Here is an 18,350-nt window from a genome sequence, read left to right as displayed (position 1 = left end):
GTCGTCAATCTGGCAACCTGCATGTGCATGACATCTGAAGTGGAGGGGCCCCGTAAAAAAAAACCCTAATATTTTGAATTTGGACTGCAATATCTAGTTTAACCACTCTATGTCAATCCTACATACAGCACCTTTAACCAGTGCGCAAATACTTTTTTTTTTTTTTTTTTTAAAGATTTAAAATAAATATTTTTATTCAGAAAGGGAGTATTCAAAAAAACAAAAAGGGTTCGGTTTCCAAAGGTTTCCACAAAAATATTAGCAAGCACAACAGTTTTCAATAATAAATATTCATAAGAGATGTTTATTGAGCAGCAAATCAGCATTTCAGCATGATTTCTGAATGATCAGGAGACACTGAAGAGTGATAGCCACTGAAAATTTAGTTGAGACATCACAGGAATTAATTACATTTTAAAATATAGTAAAATAGAAAGCAGTTATTTTAAATTGTAATGATATTTCATAATATAGTTACTGTTTTTGCTATATTGTTGATTAAATAAATGTAGCCTTGGTGTGAATAAGAGACTTTTTCAGAAACATTAACAACGTTTTACAGACCCCAAACCATTGAACAGATGTGTTTCTGGGTAACAGATACCCCAGTAACAGTCAGCTAAATTAATACCATACCTCCAACAGACATGTTATCGCCTGTGCCCCCTGATGGCTGGTACATTCCAAGGTCCACAAAGGTAGTAAAAGAGGACTTTCCAGAGGCCTTCACCAATCCCCTGGACTGATACTGAAATTGATTGCACGATCTGAGTTAACCAATCAACTGCACACATTGTGCTATGTTTCTGTTAATGACTCAATTAAACACAGAAAGAAAACGTGATCAAATGATATACGGAGGAGAGAATGAAGCTTTAAAAGTTAGGTGGGCAGAGAACTCACATCATAGACAGAGTCTTTCCCAGGGGAAGAGTGGGAGGCCGAGTCTGTGGGAGAGTGGGAGGGCTGGACCACATCAGGCAGGTTGGTGTATCCATTATGACTACGCTTCTCTGGAGTCTGCCAGAAACAAACACACAAAAACAAACACAGATTGGTATCCCCATTATTCAAGTTCCACTCTTAAAGGGGAAAAAACAGTCCATCAAAAGCAGTGAATCCATTATTTTGGTTTCACGAATACATGTAAAGTCTCAAAACCTTTTTTTTTGGCTTCGTAGGGACACTACTGATGGAAACACTCAAAGGCTGCATTTATTCCGCAGATCTGGATGGCCAGATTAGAATTTTTGACAATATCCAATTTTTTGGCAATCTGTTTACACATTCTTTTAAAAGTGACCCGTATCCGATATTACATGGGCTTAACCTGACGTGTCTCAATGCATTAGACAGTGATATTAAAAGACCAAACTCTGCACACACTATTAATAAAGCATACTTTCTATAGTTAAGCAGATGAGTCCATAATATGAATGCAAAGACTTGAACTCAGAGAAACATTTTTAATACAATAGGCTAGTTCAAGTTTCACATCAAAATCATTCATCAGTGCCAATTCCTCACAACAGTGATTAGCCTATAGATCCGCTGTACACATCTGCGTGTACTGATGGTATAGTAGAACTTGTGCTAAGTTAGTGTGCTAAGTCCTCGTATAGTCTTTTTTCCCTCATTAAAACCAAATGTGTTCATCAGTGATTTTATATCAAGAGCAGGGACATGTTTGTCTGCATTTTATTTTGTGATTTCACCCGAGCGAATGGAGAGTCTCCACAAGAGTTAGCAATAGATTGAAGCGCCAGTCAGAGAAAGAGGCGCCATTAATGATAACGGCAGCAACGAGCAAACTCGGCATGATCTTAAAAGCAACACATTTGAGCGCCAGATCGCCTCTTATTTAACACAAACAAACCAAATTAATATCTAATAGTAATATCTGGAATCTGGAATTGTAATAGATATATCTGTACTGCAAGATGTTTCAAAAACATTTGACATCAACCTCGCATTAACAGGCGAATATCCGATCTGCCCGCTTACACGGCAGACGCAAATGCACATATCCGACTCAATATCAGATTTATTTCCACATGAATGATGCTTGAAACCGTTTTGAGAACATCGGAATCCATGTGCTTTTTTTCCTGCTTACACGTTCATGAGCCATATCCGATCTGTGCCACACGGGAGAAAAAACAAATCAGAATTGGGTCACTGTGGTTACCATGCAGTGTAAATGTAGCCAAAGTGTTGGTAGTGAAAACATGCTAGTGAAACAACAATACAGTATATGATGCATTAAAATGAATCCAGTGACACTGAAGACTGGAGTAATGATGCTGAAAATTCAGCTTTACTATGCCAGAAATAAACTGCATTTTAAAATATATTCAAACATAAAACAATTCATATTGTAATATTATTTACATTAGAGTCGTCTTTGAAAAAGATTTTAAAAATCTTTACGACGTCAAACCCAGGAACGGTATAGTACATTTTTATTGAGATGACAATAATTTATACTGATAATACAGTGCTTATCTTCTATTTTATTCATGTTTTTTTTTTCACCTTTAATTTTTTTTTGTTAAAATAACAACATGAATATAAAACAATCAAGAATATATATATATATTATATAATATATATAAGAATATATATATATATATATATATATATATATATATATATATATATTAATTATCCAAATATTGTATACATTTGTATTACATTGTATACATTATACATTGTATACATTGTATCCTACAAAGCTATTATTATGAGAGCATGTGAGCAGAGCATAGCGTCATGAGGGAAGAGTCATTTTAGCAGCATTGCTCAGTACAGCTGTACTATATGTACAGTATGTTGCAACACACTAGTTCTATTGCAAATAGTAACAAGTACACTACACAGAAATTTCCTGTTGGAAAATTGGAAAACATGCCTAAACATAACCCTTGCAGAAACCTTTTTTGAATTATGGGTGCAGCTAGATGTACTCATGTAGGGGTAAAGATCTGAAACCTGAATACACATTACAAGGATATTTAGTCATCATAAGTTAGAAAAAGTAAACACGCATCCTACCCTCTGTACAAGCATGGTTTGGTCTCCATACCCCACGGCACGCTCTTCGTCTCCTCCTTCACCTTCCTCCTCCTCATGGACCACCATAGTGTTCACAGAGTCAGAATCTGCATCACGTGGGCTGATGAACACATTCAAAGAAAAATATGAAAAATGAAACCAAAAAACCGTGAAACAGTGAGGCATTCATTCACACATTGTTGTCTTGTACCGGTCAGTAGGGCTCTCCTCTTCTGCTCCCTCTCCACTCTCACTCTCTTCACTGCTCTCACTGCTGTCTGAGGAAGAGGAGTAGTCATTAGCCTTCACCGGGGGCCGCGGCTGCTCCTCTGCCCGCTCCTTCGAGTACAGACCGTGGTCCTGTTCACATGAGGAAGAAATCATCAGGCAAGTGAGAAACACTTCATCATACGTCACATATCTGCAGTCATCATTACATTAACATTAGATCTCTCCAGAATGAGTCAGACCGTAATGTTTTTATCATGCATTCTTTTCAAAGCTATATGGAGTGTGGAGGGAGTGTGGTGATTGTGTGAGCTTGGTCTTGGCTGAATGTGGTCAAACAGAGACCATGAGTGTGGGATTGTCCCACTACAGATGCTGATGCTTGTGGACTGATGTTCAGTTGAAATCAACAGGACACAGACTTCTGAGGAGAGACCCAAGAATCTACACAATGGTCCAAGATGTTTGTGTACATAGCACATCCTATGTGATTGGCTTTTAATGTGATAGTTCACCCAAAAATAAATATCCTGTCATCCTTTCTTTCTTTGGGGAACACAAAAGAAGATATTTTGTATATAATTGATAAGTGCTGAAAATCATGGAAATGAAAATAATTTATATCATTAACATTTAAAACAAGGCTTTACTGTCACTTATGATCCATTTAATTCATCCTTGTGAAATAAAAGTAGTAATTTCTTAAAAAAAAAAAAAATCATACTGACCCCAAAATTCTGAACAGTAGTGTATATATGTGATCCACTCGATTACTTCATCAGCATATCACAATGTCATTAATGTTATTGACAGCCTTGATACATATATATTTTTTTAATCTTACTTGATTCATGCAGTGATTACCCAGAATAGAATTTTCCTGATTCATCATTTTGTAATCAAACATGAACATGTGATGAAAAAACATTGATTTGATATTAATCCTTGTCCACATCACAAGATGATGTAATCATGCAAGAACACACACTGACATCATGCTGATACACAGATACCGGCACTGACCTCTCCTATTGCTCTCTTATAGCTCTGAGGGCAGGAAAAGGGAGGAAGAGAGATTGATGAGAGGAGAGAGGGATGAGAAAGGATAAAGGGAGAGGAGGAGATGTAAAGAAAAGAGGTTAGTGTTTAGAGGAGGGTTGAGTGTGTTCATCTTTTAGAAGACACGGGCGAATGATTTGGGACTCTATGTGAATGTATGCGGTTCTGTATCTCACCGCTGGTCTGCTGGGTCTGGATGAGGTGCGGGATTCTCCTGGTTTGTGTCGGCTGTCATGAGAAAGGGTGGGGGAGGAATCCATCTTGGACGAGCCTGAAATAAACATTATACATTTAATTTTTAAGATTGTAGGGTTTGTTTGCAACTAATATGAAGGTTCCAAAAGGAGGGTTTCACCATAGAACAAGCATTTGGGTTCTCCAAAGAACCTTTCAGTCAATATTTCTTAAAAGAACCATTATTTTCTTTAAAGAAGCATTTTCTACTATAAAGAACTTTTGTGCAATGGAAGGGTTCCATGGATGTTAAAGGTTCTTCATGGAACCATACGTTAAAAGCACCTTTATTTTTAACAGTGTATTCAAAAAGAATAAACTTTTCCAACTTATTTCATTTCTGAATCAATGTTTTTCAATTGTCTCCCATAAAGTCTCTATGAGTTGATGATATTTTCTTATATTTATCCACTAACACTCATACAAGTTTTTCCTGTAGTTTCACGTTCATTCAGCAGTCCCACCAGGACTTCGCGTACAATTATCTCTAAGTGTTTTTGTACAAAATGACTGAAACTGTGGTTCTGGTACCCTACGCACAAGGCAATGGCAACACCAGCATAGAAATACTCATAAATCTGTAGGACAGGTGAACATGTATTCATTAATGTGTTGAATCTGAATTATGGATTTTGATTAGCTAATATTGCTTTTCCCCTCAGGTTAACATGGGACTGATTAAGACATTATTTAGTATGGTTATTAAGCTGTTGTTATTAAGGTTGTGTCAATTTCAGGTTGTAAGACTCTTGCAGGGAGATGTGGCGCCACAATGTTGGCAAAACCTGACCTACACAACACTCACTGAGTATGCGGTGTCTCTCAAGAGAGCCGGTCTGTGGCAGGTTGGACATGATGCTGATGCTATCTCCTCTCTCCCAGCGCTCATTGCGACTCAGATCAGGATTACTGACACAGAAGGAACACACAGTGCAGGAGTCAGTTCACTCATATGATTTGTGTCACAGCTGGATGGGAGTATATGTATGTTACCTTGCTCGAACTGGGTGTCTGATGCCGGAGGAGAGATTTGTGTTCAGTGCAGTGGCTATGGAGGCTGTTCTCTGAGGAATCTAAAAGAGTGAGGAGCGAGGAATTATGGAAAAACTGTACATCAATGACTGGGATATTAATAATCACTTGATGGAATAAATATGCTCCCACTGATTACACTGTCTATTTGCACATGCTGTTTTAGTGCTCAAACCAGATGAAAGAGAAGAGCATTATTTTGTCTTACTTTAGGAGGTTGCTCAGTCTCAGGAAGACGGATCCAGGGTCCCCGGTCTTCCCTCATTGGCCGAGACTGAGGGGCAGGGGTCTCTGAGGTGGGGTCAGAGTTTTGACGGACTAGTTCTCTGGAGTGTAGAGGACGAGGTGTGGGTGTGGGAGAGGGATCCTGGGTGGGGAAGGCGGACATGGTCTTAGTGGGCTGATCGCAAAGAGACTGAGAGCGAGGGACAGGAGCTGCGTACGGTTTTAACGGCACCAGGTGGGCCATCTGGAACTACGGCAGATGGGAGGGAGGACGAACGAACAGGAGAGGAGAGGAGATAGAAAGTAGTATATCGATGGGAGGGTGAAATATTGGCCATTTGGGCAAGGGCAAAGTTTTTTTTATTTGAGAGGTACAGGTAAGTCAGGATGTTTTCACAAAATGGGTTTAGAAGAGTGTTTTAGAGAGTGGAAATCAGTAAAGCAGTTGTGGAAAAATAGAAACAGGATTGTGTCATGGCAAGAAAGGAAACAGGCCACCGGGGATGGGCAGCAGAGAAAGGTAGAAGATCCAGCGCAGGAAATGCAAGTGAAGAGGAAGTTCCCGAAAATGATGGAGGATTACAGAGGAAGCAAGTGTGCCCCACAGGAAAGAAAGAGAAGAAAAATAAAGTCAGAGAGAGTAAAGAGTTAGCCAGAGCATGCAGCATTAAAGAACTGACATGATGGCATCCTCCTGCTAATTACCATCCTTTCAAAAGTTTGGGGTCAGTGGGATTGTTTTTTTTTGAATAAATAATTATTATTATTGTTATTTTCCAACAAGGCAATTAATCTGATCAAAAGTGCCAGTAACGACATTTATAGTGTTTTGAGTTTTGACAAAAACATTAAAAAGGACGACGTTTCGGCATTGATAAGAAAAGGTCAACTGAACACCTAATCAGCATATTAGAATGATTTGAATGATTGAAGGAACGAGGACACTGAAGACTGAAAATTTTTTAATTGTTTTCACTATAATTTTGATCAAATAACTGCAGCCTTGTAAAGCCTAGGAGACTTATTTTAAAAACATTAAAAATCTTCCTGACCACAAGCTTTTGAATGGTCGTGTACACAATTCAAAGAGAATAAATTACTGGGGTGGACACTGGACACTTATAAAATATCTTTAGAAATCAGAATACTGTTATGTATTTCCTTAACATTAAACATAAGAAATTAAATGGAATACAATTCCGAACAGCTCAATTTTCAATCTTTTGAGTTTCTTTAGTCCAAAGCAGACATCAATGACAATCACACAGACATGCATTCGCTGTAAGTGCTATATTTTCATGATCTTTTTACATTTTTTATAAACACTGTTTAATTGTCAGCCCTAATCATTTTACCACATTTTGGAGGTATGACCACTGAAATGTAAATGCACACCTTTCCCTGCCCACCCTGTGGTTCCACAGGCCTCTGCATTGGTGGGGTCTGTGCAGCACCTGATTGGCTGATTGACTCCGAACGGGACTGGATATTGGTGTCAGAAACTGTTGTGCAGATTTTGGGAGAGCCCTGTCTGTTCAGTTTACTGCGCTCCTCAACCTGATAAACCAAACATAAGAGTTTATATTCTGACAGTTCAATTCAGAGAGCTACTGTCCTCCGCAGGCTGCCAGTGTACCTCTCTAGCCCAGGCTGGTTTGTTGTTCTCTATGTTCTTGCTGTAGTGGTACATCTGTGGTTTCTTGTCTTGTTGCTGCTGCTGCTGCAGTGAGACGAGGTATGCGTGCTCCTGCTGCAGCTGTCTCTGAAGTCTCTCTGACTGTCTCTGCTCCTCCAGCTGTTTACGCTTATATTCCTACATACACGAATAAACAATTAATAACAGATTAACTAGCTCAATTTGATTAAATAAAAAACAATTAACATATAACACTAACAGCACACGGTCACATGCGTAAATCACCGCACAGACAAACATAAATGTAAAACATATGCCCCTTCACAATATGCAGATTAAGTAAATGTTATAAATTAGCATTAAATAAATATGAATTAATGAATAATTACACACAGAGCTGTACAATTCTTTCCTCAAAGATTTAGAGCAACTGAACCATCTGAAAAAACAGACACAGTTTATTGAGTACATAGTGAGAGAATTATGGTGTTTGATTACTTTGGTGCATTTTGAGATGTAGTCATTATCCCCAATTAAACTGTACATTTAAAATGAAAGCCATCCAAACACTGACTAAAACACACACACAGGGATTTGACACACAAGTTTGATGAGTCTCACTTTGGCTCTGCTTTAGAACAGGGGTCTATATCAGGTTTATACTTCTTCCAGGACCCAAAACCCCTCTCAGACCTCAGACGGTTAAACCTGTTGTGTTTTAAAATATTAAAAATAAACTACCTTTCAAAAGGTTGGGGTCAGTAGGTTTATATACTTTAAGCAAAAATGCATTCAACTGATCAAAAATGAAAGTAATGGCATTTATAATGTCACAAAAGATACATTTTTTTAAATGGTGTTCTTTTGAACCTTCTATTCATCAAAAATTGTTTAAGTGGGAATAAAAATGTTTCTTGAGCAGCAAATCAGCATATTAGAATGATTTCTAAAGGATCATAGGACAATGAAGACTGGAGGAATGACAGCATTTTTACATATATTCAAATAGAAAACAGTTACTTTAATTTGTAATAATATTGAGAATATAACTGCTTTTACTGTATTTTTAATCAAATAAATATAGTTGGTGAGGATAAGAGGCTTTCAAATAAATTCTATATTTTTAAACTGTAGTACATGTTCAGTACCATATTAAATGTCCTTATATACTTGATTCGAATGCTTTCATTGCAAAGTAATTTTTTCATTTATCAAACATATTTAAATAATCATTTACAAAGTACAAGATCATACATTTGTATATAACATTTGATGTTTACTTGCTGCTTTATTTTAATTTGGGAGGGTCAATGAAACATTAAGCTCAACTAGGACTTCTAAACTTTAGCTAACTTTACCTTAATACTGTATTTTTCTTTAATGCATATTTTCATACATTTCATTTTGTGAGTAAACAATAATTGAAGACCCCTGCTCCAAAACATTCAAAAACAATCCGTTCCAAATTTCCCACTCTGATACCAGGAGTCGTCTGATCATTAAAGCACAAGCTAGGGGTCCTGTAACATGAGACGCATCAAAACTGACTGAGGACTGACACGACCAGAACAAAGAAACGGAGGGAAGAGAAAGAAAGAAAGAAAGAAAGCAAGGTGTGTGTTACCATTAGCAATGCCTGCTCCTGCAGTAATTGCTGCTGCAGTATCTCTAACTGCCGCTGCTCTTCCTCCAACTTATGTCTTATAAACTCCTATAGAGAGAGGGATGGAGACAGACAGAGAGAGAGAGAGAGAAATGGGGAGCAGTGGAGGAGGAGGAAGAGATGGATCAGAACAGACTCAAAAGGATAGACTAAAAAGATATTCGAGGGAGTGGACAGATACACCAGTCTGTGAAGCCTCTGAAGAAAGAGGTAGACATTTTAAAGAGGAGTTTCTGATTTATTTATTTATTACATTTTTTTTAAATGGATGAAGACACTTTGATGGAGTGAAGAGATTTATTCCATGCCTTTCATTCACCTACTGAACGCCATACCACTTTATAATCTTAAAATGGCGCACAGCGAGCATTTACAAGTTGTTCCTCTCACGCCGAGGGATGTGTTGCGTATGCAGTTGTTTTAAGAAGGACGACTTAAGTAAGTGTGATGTGAGGCATGTACATGTGAGGTCGTTTTGAAGAGTGTGTCCTGTGGCACACTGTGCACTAATTCATTCTGATTGGTCTTTTGTGTTTCTGTCAGTATGAATTGTATTGAATGTAGGGCTGCACACGACTCACCCACACACACACACACACACACACACACACAGAGAGTTTGAGAGCCTGCTGCCATGGCAACCACTCCACAGACATTCCAGGGCCAGAGCTGTGCTGAGTGGAACACCCACACTCTGCTGTGATTGGCTGGCTGGCTGCAGCTCTGTGGCTGTGATTGGTTACCTGCTCTCTCTCTGCCAGCCTCCTGTCCTCCTCTCGCCTCATGTCATCGAGTCTACGGTGAGGAGCTTTATCCTGTTGCTGCCGCACCATCTCTCTCTCCTTCCTCTGTTGCTGTGTGCGTGAGAAAGAGAGAGAGAGAGAGAGAGAGAGTCACTTTAACACATTTGGCTGAAATAATGAGAGCTTTCCTGTTGCTAAAAAAATCATTGAGTGCTTTTGAGAGGGGAAATTAAGGGGGCGAGAACGAGTAACATAGCCAGAAAAAAAGAGAGAAATGAGAGCGAGCGAGCGAAAGTGACTAATACACTGGGCACCGTTACGGTGAGAGAGAGGGCGATTGTAGTGATTCTGGTGAGTCAGTGCACTGCAGCGCTGTATTCAGTAGTTTAGTGGCTAGATGGGGCTGTGTGCTGGTGTCAACTCTGGACAATAAACCTAAATTCTAACATTCCCAACACAGAAGCAATTTTATTTTATAGTATAATAATTCTTAAACATCTTAAAGCCTGAGACCACTGGTGAAAATGCTTTTTTTATACAAATGTTTTCATTATAAATGATACTATTACAACAGTTAACTCATGTTTGAGTAAAACCTGATGATCATGTTCTTCAAACATGATTTGAGAAGGTCCAAAGATCTTATGCTTCAATGGAAGATCATCTGACCATCTGTACAGAGTCACATGATCAATGACAAACATACTTAATTGATCAGTGACCTATAAATAGTGCAGAAAAGTCCCATCATTATTATTCATTACTGTTGAAAAGTTTGAAGTCGTGTTATGCTCAGCAATGCATCTATTGTCTGATCAAAAATACAGTAAAAACAGTAATGTTGTGAAAATGTTGAAAATAACTGATTTTTTTCTATATTTTAAAGTGTAATTTATGCCTGATGGCAAAGCTGAATTTTCAGCAGTCATTACTTCAGTCTTCAGTGTCATTTGGTGCTCAAGAAACATTTCTTATTATCAATGTTAAAAACAATTGTGCTGATTCATATCTTTCGGATACATTTAAGGATTCTTCTCTAGGAAAGTAAAAAAAAAATATATATATATATAATAAAGGTAATATAAATAATATTATATTAAATTATACATTATCAAAAGTATTAATTTCTTTTAAAAAAATCTTACAGACATCAAACATTTTAACTGAAAATATTTAAGCTTGAAATATTTGTTTTATTTTTCTCAATATTTTCAATGTGGTCTCAGATTTTTGTACCCTACTATATAGTTATTTTTGCTGTTTTCTATAGCCCCCGGCAAACATGTCTTAATCCCACATGGGCTTGATTTAATTAGCTTAGCTGTAAGGGGCTTGACTTTGAGAATCTCTCTTATAGTATAAAAGCAGACATGAATATAATGGCTTATGATGCTCAGTACATAACAAATACACACACTCCTGTGTGCTGTGGCCTTTTCATCACCCCATGTCTCACTCAGGTAATGCAGTGCTAATCAGCCATCGTGTCCTTTCATTCATTCAGTGACATTGACGGCACAAAATAATTAAATTAAAAGTTTGACTTCATACATTATAAAGATTTCTCGCTCATTTACTTGGTTCGCCTCTCTCAAATCCACCTATATGTACGTCACGAAATTCCACAAATACTTCCTTGTGTTCAGTCTAATGAAGAGAGCCCAGTTGCAGATAAGAGAAAAATGTTCAGCACTTCAAACAAACTGCTGTAAAACTTCTGCCTCTGAAGTATGCATTTTCTTTAAAACGTCATGGAATATTTTAGGACAGGAGATAAAATCTAAAATACCTGTATGATTAAATCACAAAACAATGAAAACTGTCATGTCATTCTGTACCACTTTTCAAAAATACACGTTTTTTTTTTTACATTTTAAAAGTTTTTTACACTTTTTTTTACATTTAAAGGAAAGTCGTGGCCTAATGGTTAGAGAGTTGGACTCCCAATCGAAAGGTTGTGAGGTCGAGTCTCGGGCCGGCAGGAATTGTGGGTGGGGGGAGTGCATGTACAGTTCTCTCTCCACCTTCAATACCACGACTTAGGTGCCCTTGAGCAAGGCACTGAACCCCCAACTGCTCCCCGGGCGCCGCAGCATCAATGGCTGCCCACTGTTCCGGGTGTGTGTTCACAGTGTGTGTGTGTTATCACTGCTCTGTGTGTGTGCACTTTGGATGGGTTAAAAGCAGAGCACGAATTCTGAGTATGGGTCACCATACTTGGCTGAATGTCACGTCACGTCCACTTTTTTTTTTTCACTTTTTTTTTTTAAGTCATATGATAGGTTTGAATGATGAATAGATCAGGATTTAAGTCATTTTGGAGTTTGTCATGTTTTCATTTTCATCATAATGAAAAAGTTAACTAAGTTATTCTTCAAAAATTCACATTTGCACTCCATGAAGGAAAGGAAGTGAAGAGTTTGGAGCATAATATCTGGTGAACTACTACAATAAGCTTTACAAAAAAAAAAAAAATTTGGCAAATATTTTTATACTGACACCTTTCATGATTGGCACTCTGCCCTTGTCATTTCCTGTGAGAAAAGATCACGTTCAGTTACATCAGTGTGCACGTGTAAGCATGTGTACCTCCTCCAAGCGACGCCTCTGTTCTTTCTGCTCCTCTATCCGTTTCTGTCGGTCATGCAGCAGCTGGCGTTTGTGCTCCTCGGGGTCTCTGCGCTGAGCGGCGAGCTGTGCCTGCTGTCTCTTTAAGGCCTCTGAGCGCTCCTTATTCTCCTGCTGCAGCCGCAGGAAATCCCTCCGCAACGTCGACTCACCAGGAACATTCAAAATAGAGCTTCAAATAGACATAAAAAGAAACAGAGAAGAGTAAGCAGTTATAAACATAGTTAAGAGTAGAGGTTGGGCAGTGAAGACAAAGTTCTGTGGTTTTCAAGGAGGACTGAACAGTACGTTCATTTCTCTCAGTTACATCAGTGTAATGTACGCATGTGCAAATGAGTAAAAGGCTTGATCCTTGTTGAATGGTATGTCAAAGCTTTAACGAAGCATTACGAGGAACCATCTATGCAGATAAAACAAATCCATTAAGGGTGATGGTGTAACTTCTGCCCCAAAGCATCAAACACAATTACAAAAATAACAATTGTTTCCAAATAACATCTGTTAAGGTTTGACGAATAGGAAAGTCCCGCCTCATACAAACAAAAGCTTATCATTCTTGACTTCTTCAGACATGTACAGACAAGTCCAATTCAAGTGTCAAATCTTTTCTCCCAAGTTATTTTTATAATCAAAACATAATTTAATTCAAGTAAAGTATCATGTAAGTTATGTACAAGTACAAGTAACGTCTCAAACCAGAGTTATAAACTAGTTTAGGTCAAGTCTCAAGTCAGTTATTTATTAGTTATTTCAAGTCTCAGTTTAAGTTTAAGTCTCTTGCCAGTTATCAACCAGTTTAAGTCATCTTAAGTCAGTTATCTACTAGTTTAAGTCAAGACCGTTATCTGTTAGTTTAAGTCCTCTTAAGTCAGTTATCTTCTAGTTTAAGTCATCTTAAGTCAGTTATCTACTAGTTTAAGTCAAGACCGTTATCTTCTAGTTTAAGTCCTCTTAATTTAGTTATCTACTAGTTTAAGTTAAGACAGTTATCTGTTAAAGTCATCTTAATTCAGTTATCTACTAGTTTAAGTCAGCTTAAGTCAGTTATCTACTAGTTTAAGTCATCTTAATTCAGTTATCTACTAGTTTAAGTCAAGACCGTTATCTACTAGTTTAAGTCATCTTAAGTCAGTTATCTACTAGTTTAAGTCAAGACCGTTATCTACTAGTTTAAGTCATCTTAAGTCAGTTATCTTCTAGTTTAAGTCCTCTTAATTTAGTTATCTACTAGTTTAAGTCAAGACCGTTATCTGTTAGTTTAAGTCATCTTAAGTCAGTTATCTTCTAGTTTAAGTCCTCTTAATTTAGTTATCTACTAGTTTAAGTCAAGACAGTTATCTGTTAAAGTCATCTTAATTCAGTTATCTACTAGTTTAAGTCAGCTTAAGTCAGTTATCTACTAGTTTAAGTCATCTTAATTCAGTTATCTACTAGTTTAAGTCAAGACAGTTATCTGTTAGTTTAAGTCATCTTAATTCAGTTATCTACTAGTTTAAGTAAGCTTAAGTCAGTTATCTACTAGTTGAAGTAAAGTCAGTTATCTGTTAGTTTAAGTGAAGATTCAAGCAAAATTACCAATTTGAATAAAATCAAAAAGGACAATTACCAGTTTAGGTCAAGTATCAGGTCAGTTAACCAATAGTTACAAGTCAGTAATCTACAAGTATAATCAGGTCTAAAAGCGGTCGCTCACCGGACGAGAAGCGCAGCGTTGGGCCACAGCTTTAAAATTTGAACACATTGTTTTCTATGAGTGTATGCACACCGGTGGCGCCATTCACCATCTGTCCGCGGCGCCCAGCCAAGTCGTGTTGTACTTCCTGTATGAATTGTTTTAGATGCAGCGTGGCACAGCGGTGCGCTTCTCGTCTGGTGTGCGACCACATTAAAACTGTACCTAACAGGTAAATTTTCTAATACATATTCAAAATATTATAACAAGTTTATTATCTAGTAGTCAAGTTGACCCTAAAAAGTTTAGCTACTGTTGAGTTTCCATCTCTGGTCTCCGTATATTACACTGGGATACAGTGGTGTCAAAAGTATTGGCATTCATTACTCAAGTAGAAATATAGATACTAGGGTTTAAAAAGACTTTTGTAGAAGTTGAAGTATCAACTCAAGCTTTTTACTCAAGTAAAAGTGTAAAAGTACTGGTTTAAAAAGCTACTTAAAGTATAAAAGTATTGCAAGGATAAAAAATGCCATTAAGGACAAAAGCTTAGACTGCGCCACAGGGGCCTATTGTGCACTACCCCACCTCCTCAAAAAAAAAAATTTTCTAAAGGCCATAGGCCATAATGACTAAAATGTTATATGTAAAATGTTCATGTTGAAAAATTTGGGATGCACTAGGCTACCTCTTTCAGCCGCATATATGCCCATTGAAAATGAACGCACTTTAGTACAATGCAAATACATTAAAGAACTAGATATGATGACTAGTTGACTATAAGTATTGTAATGGTGCAAAAAGTCAAACTTCAGAGGCATGTCATCAATAACCTTTAATGGAATGTAAATGTACATCCAAGCTTAGCTGCAGGAATCTGCGAGGGCAATGGACAAAAACATTGGTGTACCCAGGGCAGGCTTAGTAACAATTACCCTTGTATGGTTGTCTATATACAATAAACATTATAGTGCTGCAAAAATGAATGATTAATCCAAGTGATTAATCAAAAACTAAAAATGAAAAATAACTCATAATCCTGATACCTTCTTGATTGATAGCTTCCTGTATTCGGTACATACATCTGCTATGTCCAGTGTTCGGGGGGGAACGAGTTACAAAGTTGGTAAAGCCTAGTTATCACAACATTGTCAATCCCGTCGTCAATCGCAAACGATAATTTATTAAAACGTCTCGTTACCGAACTACCTACAACAGCTTAATTTGTGGAGGACGAAGAGAAAGCACCCATTTGGTAAATGAGCCAGTGAGAAATAATAACTTTTATGTAGGGTCCAGTGCCTTTTCGATACTTTTAAAACAGTACCGGCGCCTAAACGGTACCTGAACCGATACTTTAAAAAAAATTAACCATAAATAAAAACTATGGATAATAATAAAGAACATTACAAATATTTAAAATAAATCCATAGCTTTCACACGCACCTTGGATGCTCATTTCCTAAGTTGTGCTTCCCTTAATCTAAGGCTAATAAATGTATTTCACAATCTGGGTCATTATTTACAAAACCACACATAATGTTTCTACTGTATCTCTGTCAATCTCTCTGATATTTAGTTAAGATGAATGCTGTCTGTCACTGTCTTTAATCAGTTCTGTGAATTTCTGTATGCTCATTCTTTATAAAGTAACAACAATATTGTTAGTAAAATACAGTACTGTGCAAAAGTCTTAGGCACATTAGTATTTTCACCCCCAAAAAGGGTTTTAAGCCAGTTATTTATATCTTTTGCTGTGTCAGTAGGAAATATCAGTTTGCCATTAATTTTAATAATAATCTAGTGCGATTTTGAATGCACCAGTAGTCTGACAACGGCAAAATGAATGTTTGTAAATGTAAACTGATATTTTATACTGACACACTACAGCAAAATATATAAATAACTGGCCGAACACCATTCTTTTAAGTGAAAATACTAACGTGCCTAAGACTTTTGCACAGTAGTGTATGTATAAAGTACTGTACGTATGATTAAATTAAGTATATTTAAATAAGTGTAATTAAAAGTATGTGTTCGTTCATATGTGTTAAGGGCTAGATTTTCGCTGGAGGAAACAGCTGTGGTGTGAGGAGCGAAAACTTTACAGTAGATGAGAAACCGACTGCTCCCGTGACCTTTTGTAAACTGCATTTATGACAAAGGACTGCACAGATACAGATATTCTAACAATCTATCGATAAACACACACCTTGTGTCCTCTGTTTGTGTTTTAAGTGCGCATGCGCTGCTCCGCTCGCGATCTGCGGATTGAAGAGCGCGCTGAAAGACGGAGAGGAGACTGACTGACTGACGCCGGTTTCATATGAAATTTTAGGGGGTGATCGGATACCGGTTCCATACCCAACCCTTCTTTTTTAAGAAATATATTTTTTGATAAACGAACCCAAAACTGCCTATGTACTTGCTGGAGTGTGATGTGATTTGTGTCATGTGCAGGTGCGATGGATCGCGTACAAACATAGGCTGTCGGAATGGTATATGTTTATACTTCTCATTCAACCACAATCAAATTCATTCCATCCGGATGGCGCAATTTATCTGGATAGGTTTTTTTTTTTGTAGTTGTTTTTTTTTTTTTTTTTTTTTTTTTTTAATGATGACAAGCCGGAATGAAAACAAGCCGAAATGAAATAGCAGTAACGAACCTATTTTTAAAATAAGGAGTAGAAAGTACAGATACTTGCGTGAAAATGTAAGGAGTAGAAGTAAAAAGTCGGCTGAAAAATAATTACTCAAGAAAAGTATAGATACCAAAAATTTATACTTAAGTAATGTAACAAAGTATTTATACTTCGTTACTTGACACCTCTGCTGGGATAGGAGAGTGTGTTTAAACATCATAAAATTTAGACACTTTTTTTGAGCTTTTGCAGTGCTGTGTAGTGCTATGTAGGGTTGTTTAAACACAGATGCTGCGATGTTTACCTGGATTCTCTCTCATCTCCTCTGTTCTCATCCTCTTCATCACTACCGCTGTACTCATACTCGGTCTCCTCTGAGAGGAATCAAGACAAAATGAGAAAGAGAGAGACAAAGACATGAAGAGGAGGGCAGAAACATAATGAGAAAGGCTTTAGACATTAATATAATATGGCTACACACAGTTTATGCAGACTGCAGCATCTTAAGAGTCTAAATCATCTGCACTCTTCTTTAACTTGTAATGTATGTGCTCTAATAATACTGCTGAAGGCTGCTGGCAGGACGCTTTCGATTTTTAGCTGTTCCTCATTCTTCATATTCAGAAATAGACATGATTCAAGCCCAGCTGTGCTATCTGATTACACTACTGACCACAGATCTAATGAATTGCTCCAAGCTATGTGAGCTATGTGCAAGCAACACTATTGTGGTCCAAGTCAAAGATGAGCTCTGATTGGACAGGAGTTTTTGGGACCTCACTGCACAAAGGCAAGTAAACAAACTTTATTAATCATTCTGTTCCAGCACATAACTCCAGCGAGTAAATGGATGGATACATAATAATCTATAGTCCCAGAGGAGGCATTGCATCTATCTTGACTCTGAGAACAAAAATAATTCAAATACAGAATTAATTATTGAACACTTGAATGAGAAAATGTGGACTGAAAAGATCCTGTCTAGGGATTCTGAGACTAATGAAGCTCTGTTGTTCTTGTATTTTGTCGACACACAACACACATGCACATACCTTTTTCACCCCGTTTCTTTCGCGTGCGGTCGATGTGATCTTTCAGCTGGATGCGGACTTGTCTCTCAGTGGGCTGGTCTCTGATGAAAGAGTGCTTTAGTAGCTGCTCTGTGGATGGACGACTTGGATATGACTTCACAAGACAGCCCTCGATGAAGTCAATAAACTTCTTAGACCTGAAAGACACCGTAAACCATGCAAGAAATTTATGTATTAGCTGGAAAATAAATTCAAGACAAAACCTGATTCTAGACTGATATTGTACAGGGTGAGAGGGATTGCCTTAAAGGCCTCAGGCCAGTGCGAGAGCTTTTCAGGCCAGTTGCTAGTACTGCTGCTTGATCCATCATCGACATTGATCTGCAGTGACACTACATCACTCGTTGACAAAGTACATTTCTTTTTATGCCATGCAAACACAGGGTTCTTTGTTAAGATTGAAATTCTTGTTGCTGTAAATTCTACTGATTTCTGCTTAT

At 37.5% G+C, this 18,350-nt stretch overlaps 1 protein-coding gene across 5 annotated transcripts in view; it reads right to left on the bottom strand.

The window, feature by feature from the left end:
* The window catches only part of LOC132139529 (misshapen-like kinase 1), a 46,777-nt gene that overhangs the window by 9,177 nt on the left and 19,250 nt on the right, over window positions 1-18,350 (bottom strand). The window contains exons 9-24 of one of the 5 annotated variants that reach the window (XM_059547944.1): window positions 17,872-18,047; window positions 17,124-17,193; window positions 12,464-12,674; window positions 9,875-9,985; window positions 9,093-9,179; window positions 7,469-7,645; window positions 7,228-7,389; window positions 5,816-6,082; window positions 5,569-5,648; window positions 5,381-5,484; window positions 4,518-4,612; window positions 4,306-4,329; window positions 3,266-3,414; window positions 3,055-3,175; window positions 904-1,020; window positions 637-748 (exon numbers count right to left, since the gene is read on the bottom strand). In XM_059547944.1, the coding sequence (XP_059403927.1) occupies window positions 637-748; window positions 904-1,020; window positions 3,055-3,175; window positions 3,266-3,414; window positions 4,306-4,329; window positions 4,518-4,612; window positions 5,381-5,484; window positions 5,569-5,648; window positions 5,816-6,082; window positions 7,228-7,389; window positions 7,469-7,645; window positions 9,093-9,179; window positions 9,875-9,985; window positions 12,464-12,674; window positions 17,124-17,193; window positions 17,872-18,047 (2,063 nt within the window). The remainder of the gene's footprint in view (window positions 1-636; window positions 749-903; window positions 1,021-3,054; window positions 3,176-3,265; window positions 3,415-4,305; window positions 4,330-4,517; window positions 4,613-5,380; window positions 5,485-5,568; window positions 5,649-5,815; window positions 6,083-7,227; window positions 7,390-7,468; window positions 7,646-9,092; window positions 9,180-9,874; window positions 9,986-12,463; window positions 12,675-17,123; window positions 17,194-17,871; window positions 18,048-18,350) is intronic. The other 4 variants (XM_059547947.1, XM_059547945.1, XM_059547946.1 and 1 more) reach the window with 4 other exon arrangements.

The sequence above is a fragment of the Carassius carassius genome, chromosome 4 (genome assembly GCF_963082965.1).
Source record: "Carassius carassius chromosome 4, fCarCar2.1, whole genome shotgun sequence".
NCBI lineage: Eukaryota > Metazoa > Chordata > Actinopteri > Cypriniformes > Cyprinidae > Carassius > Carassius carassius.
This window is presented reverse-complemented; position numbering and strand designations above follow the sequence as displayed.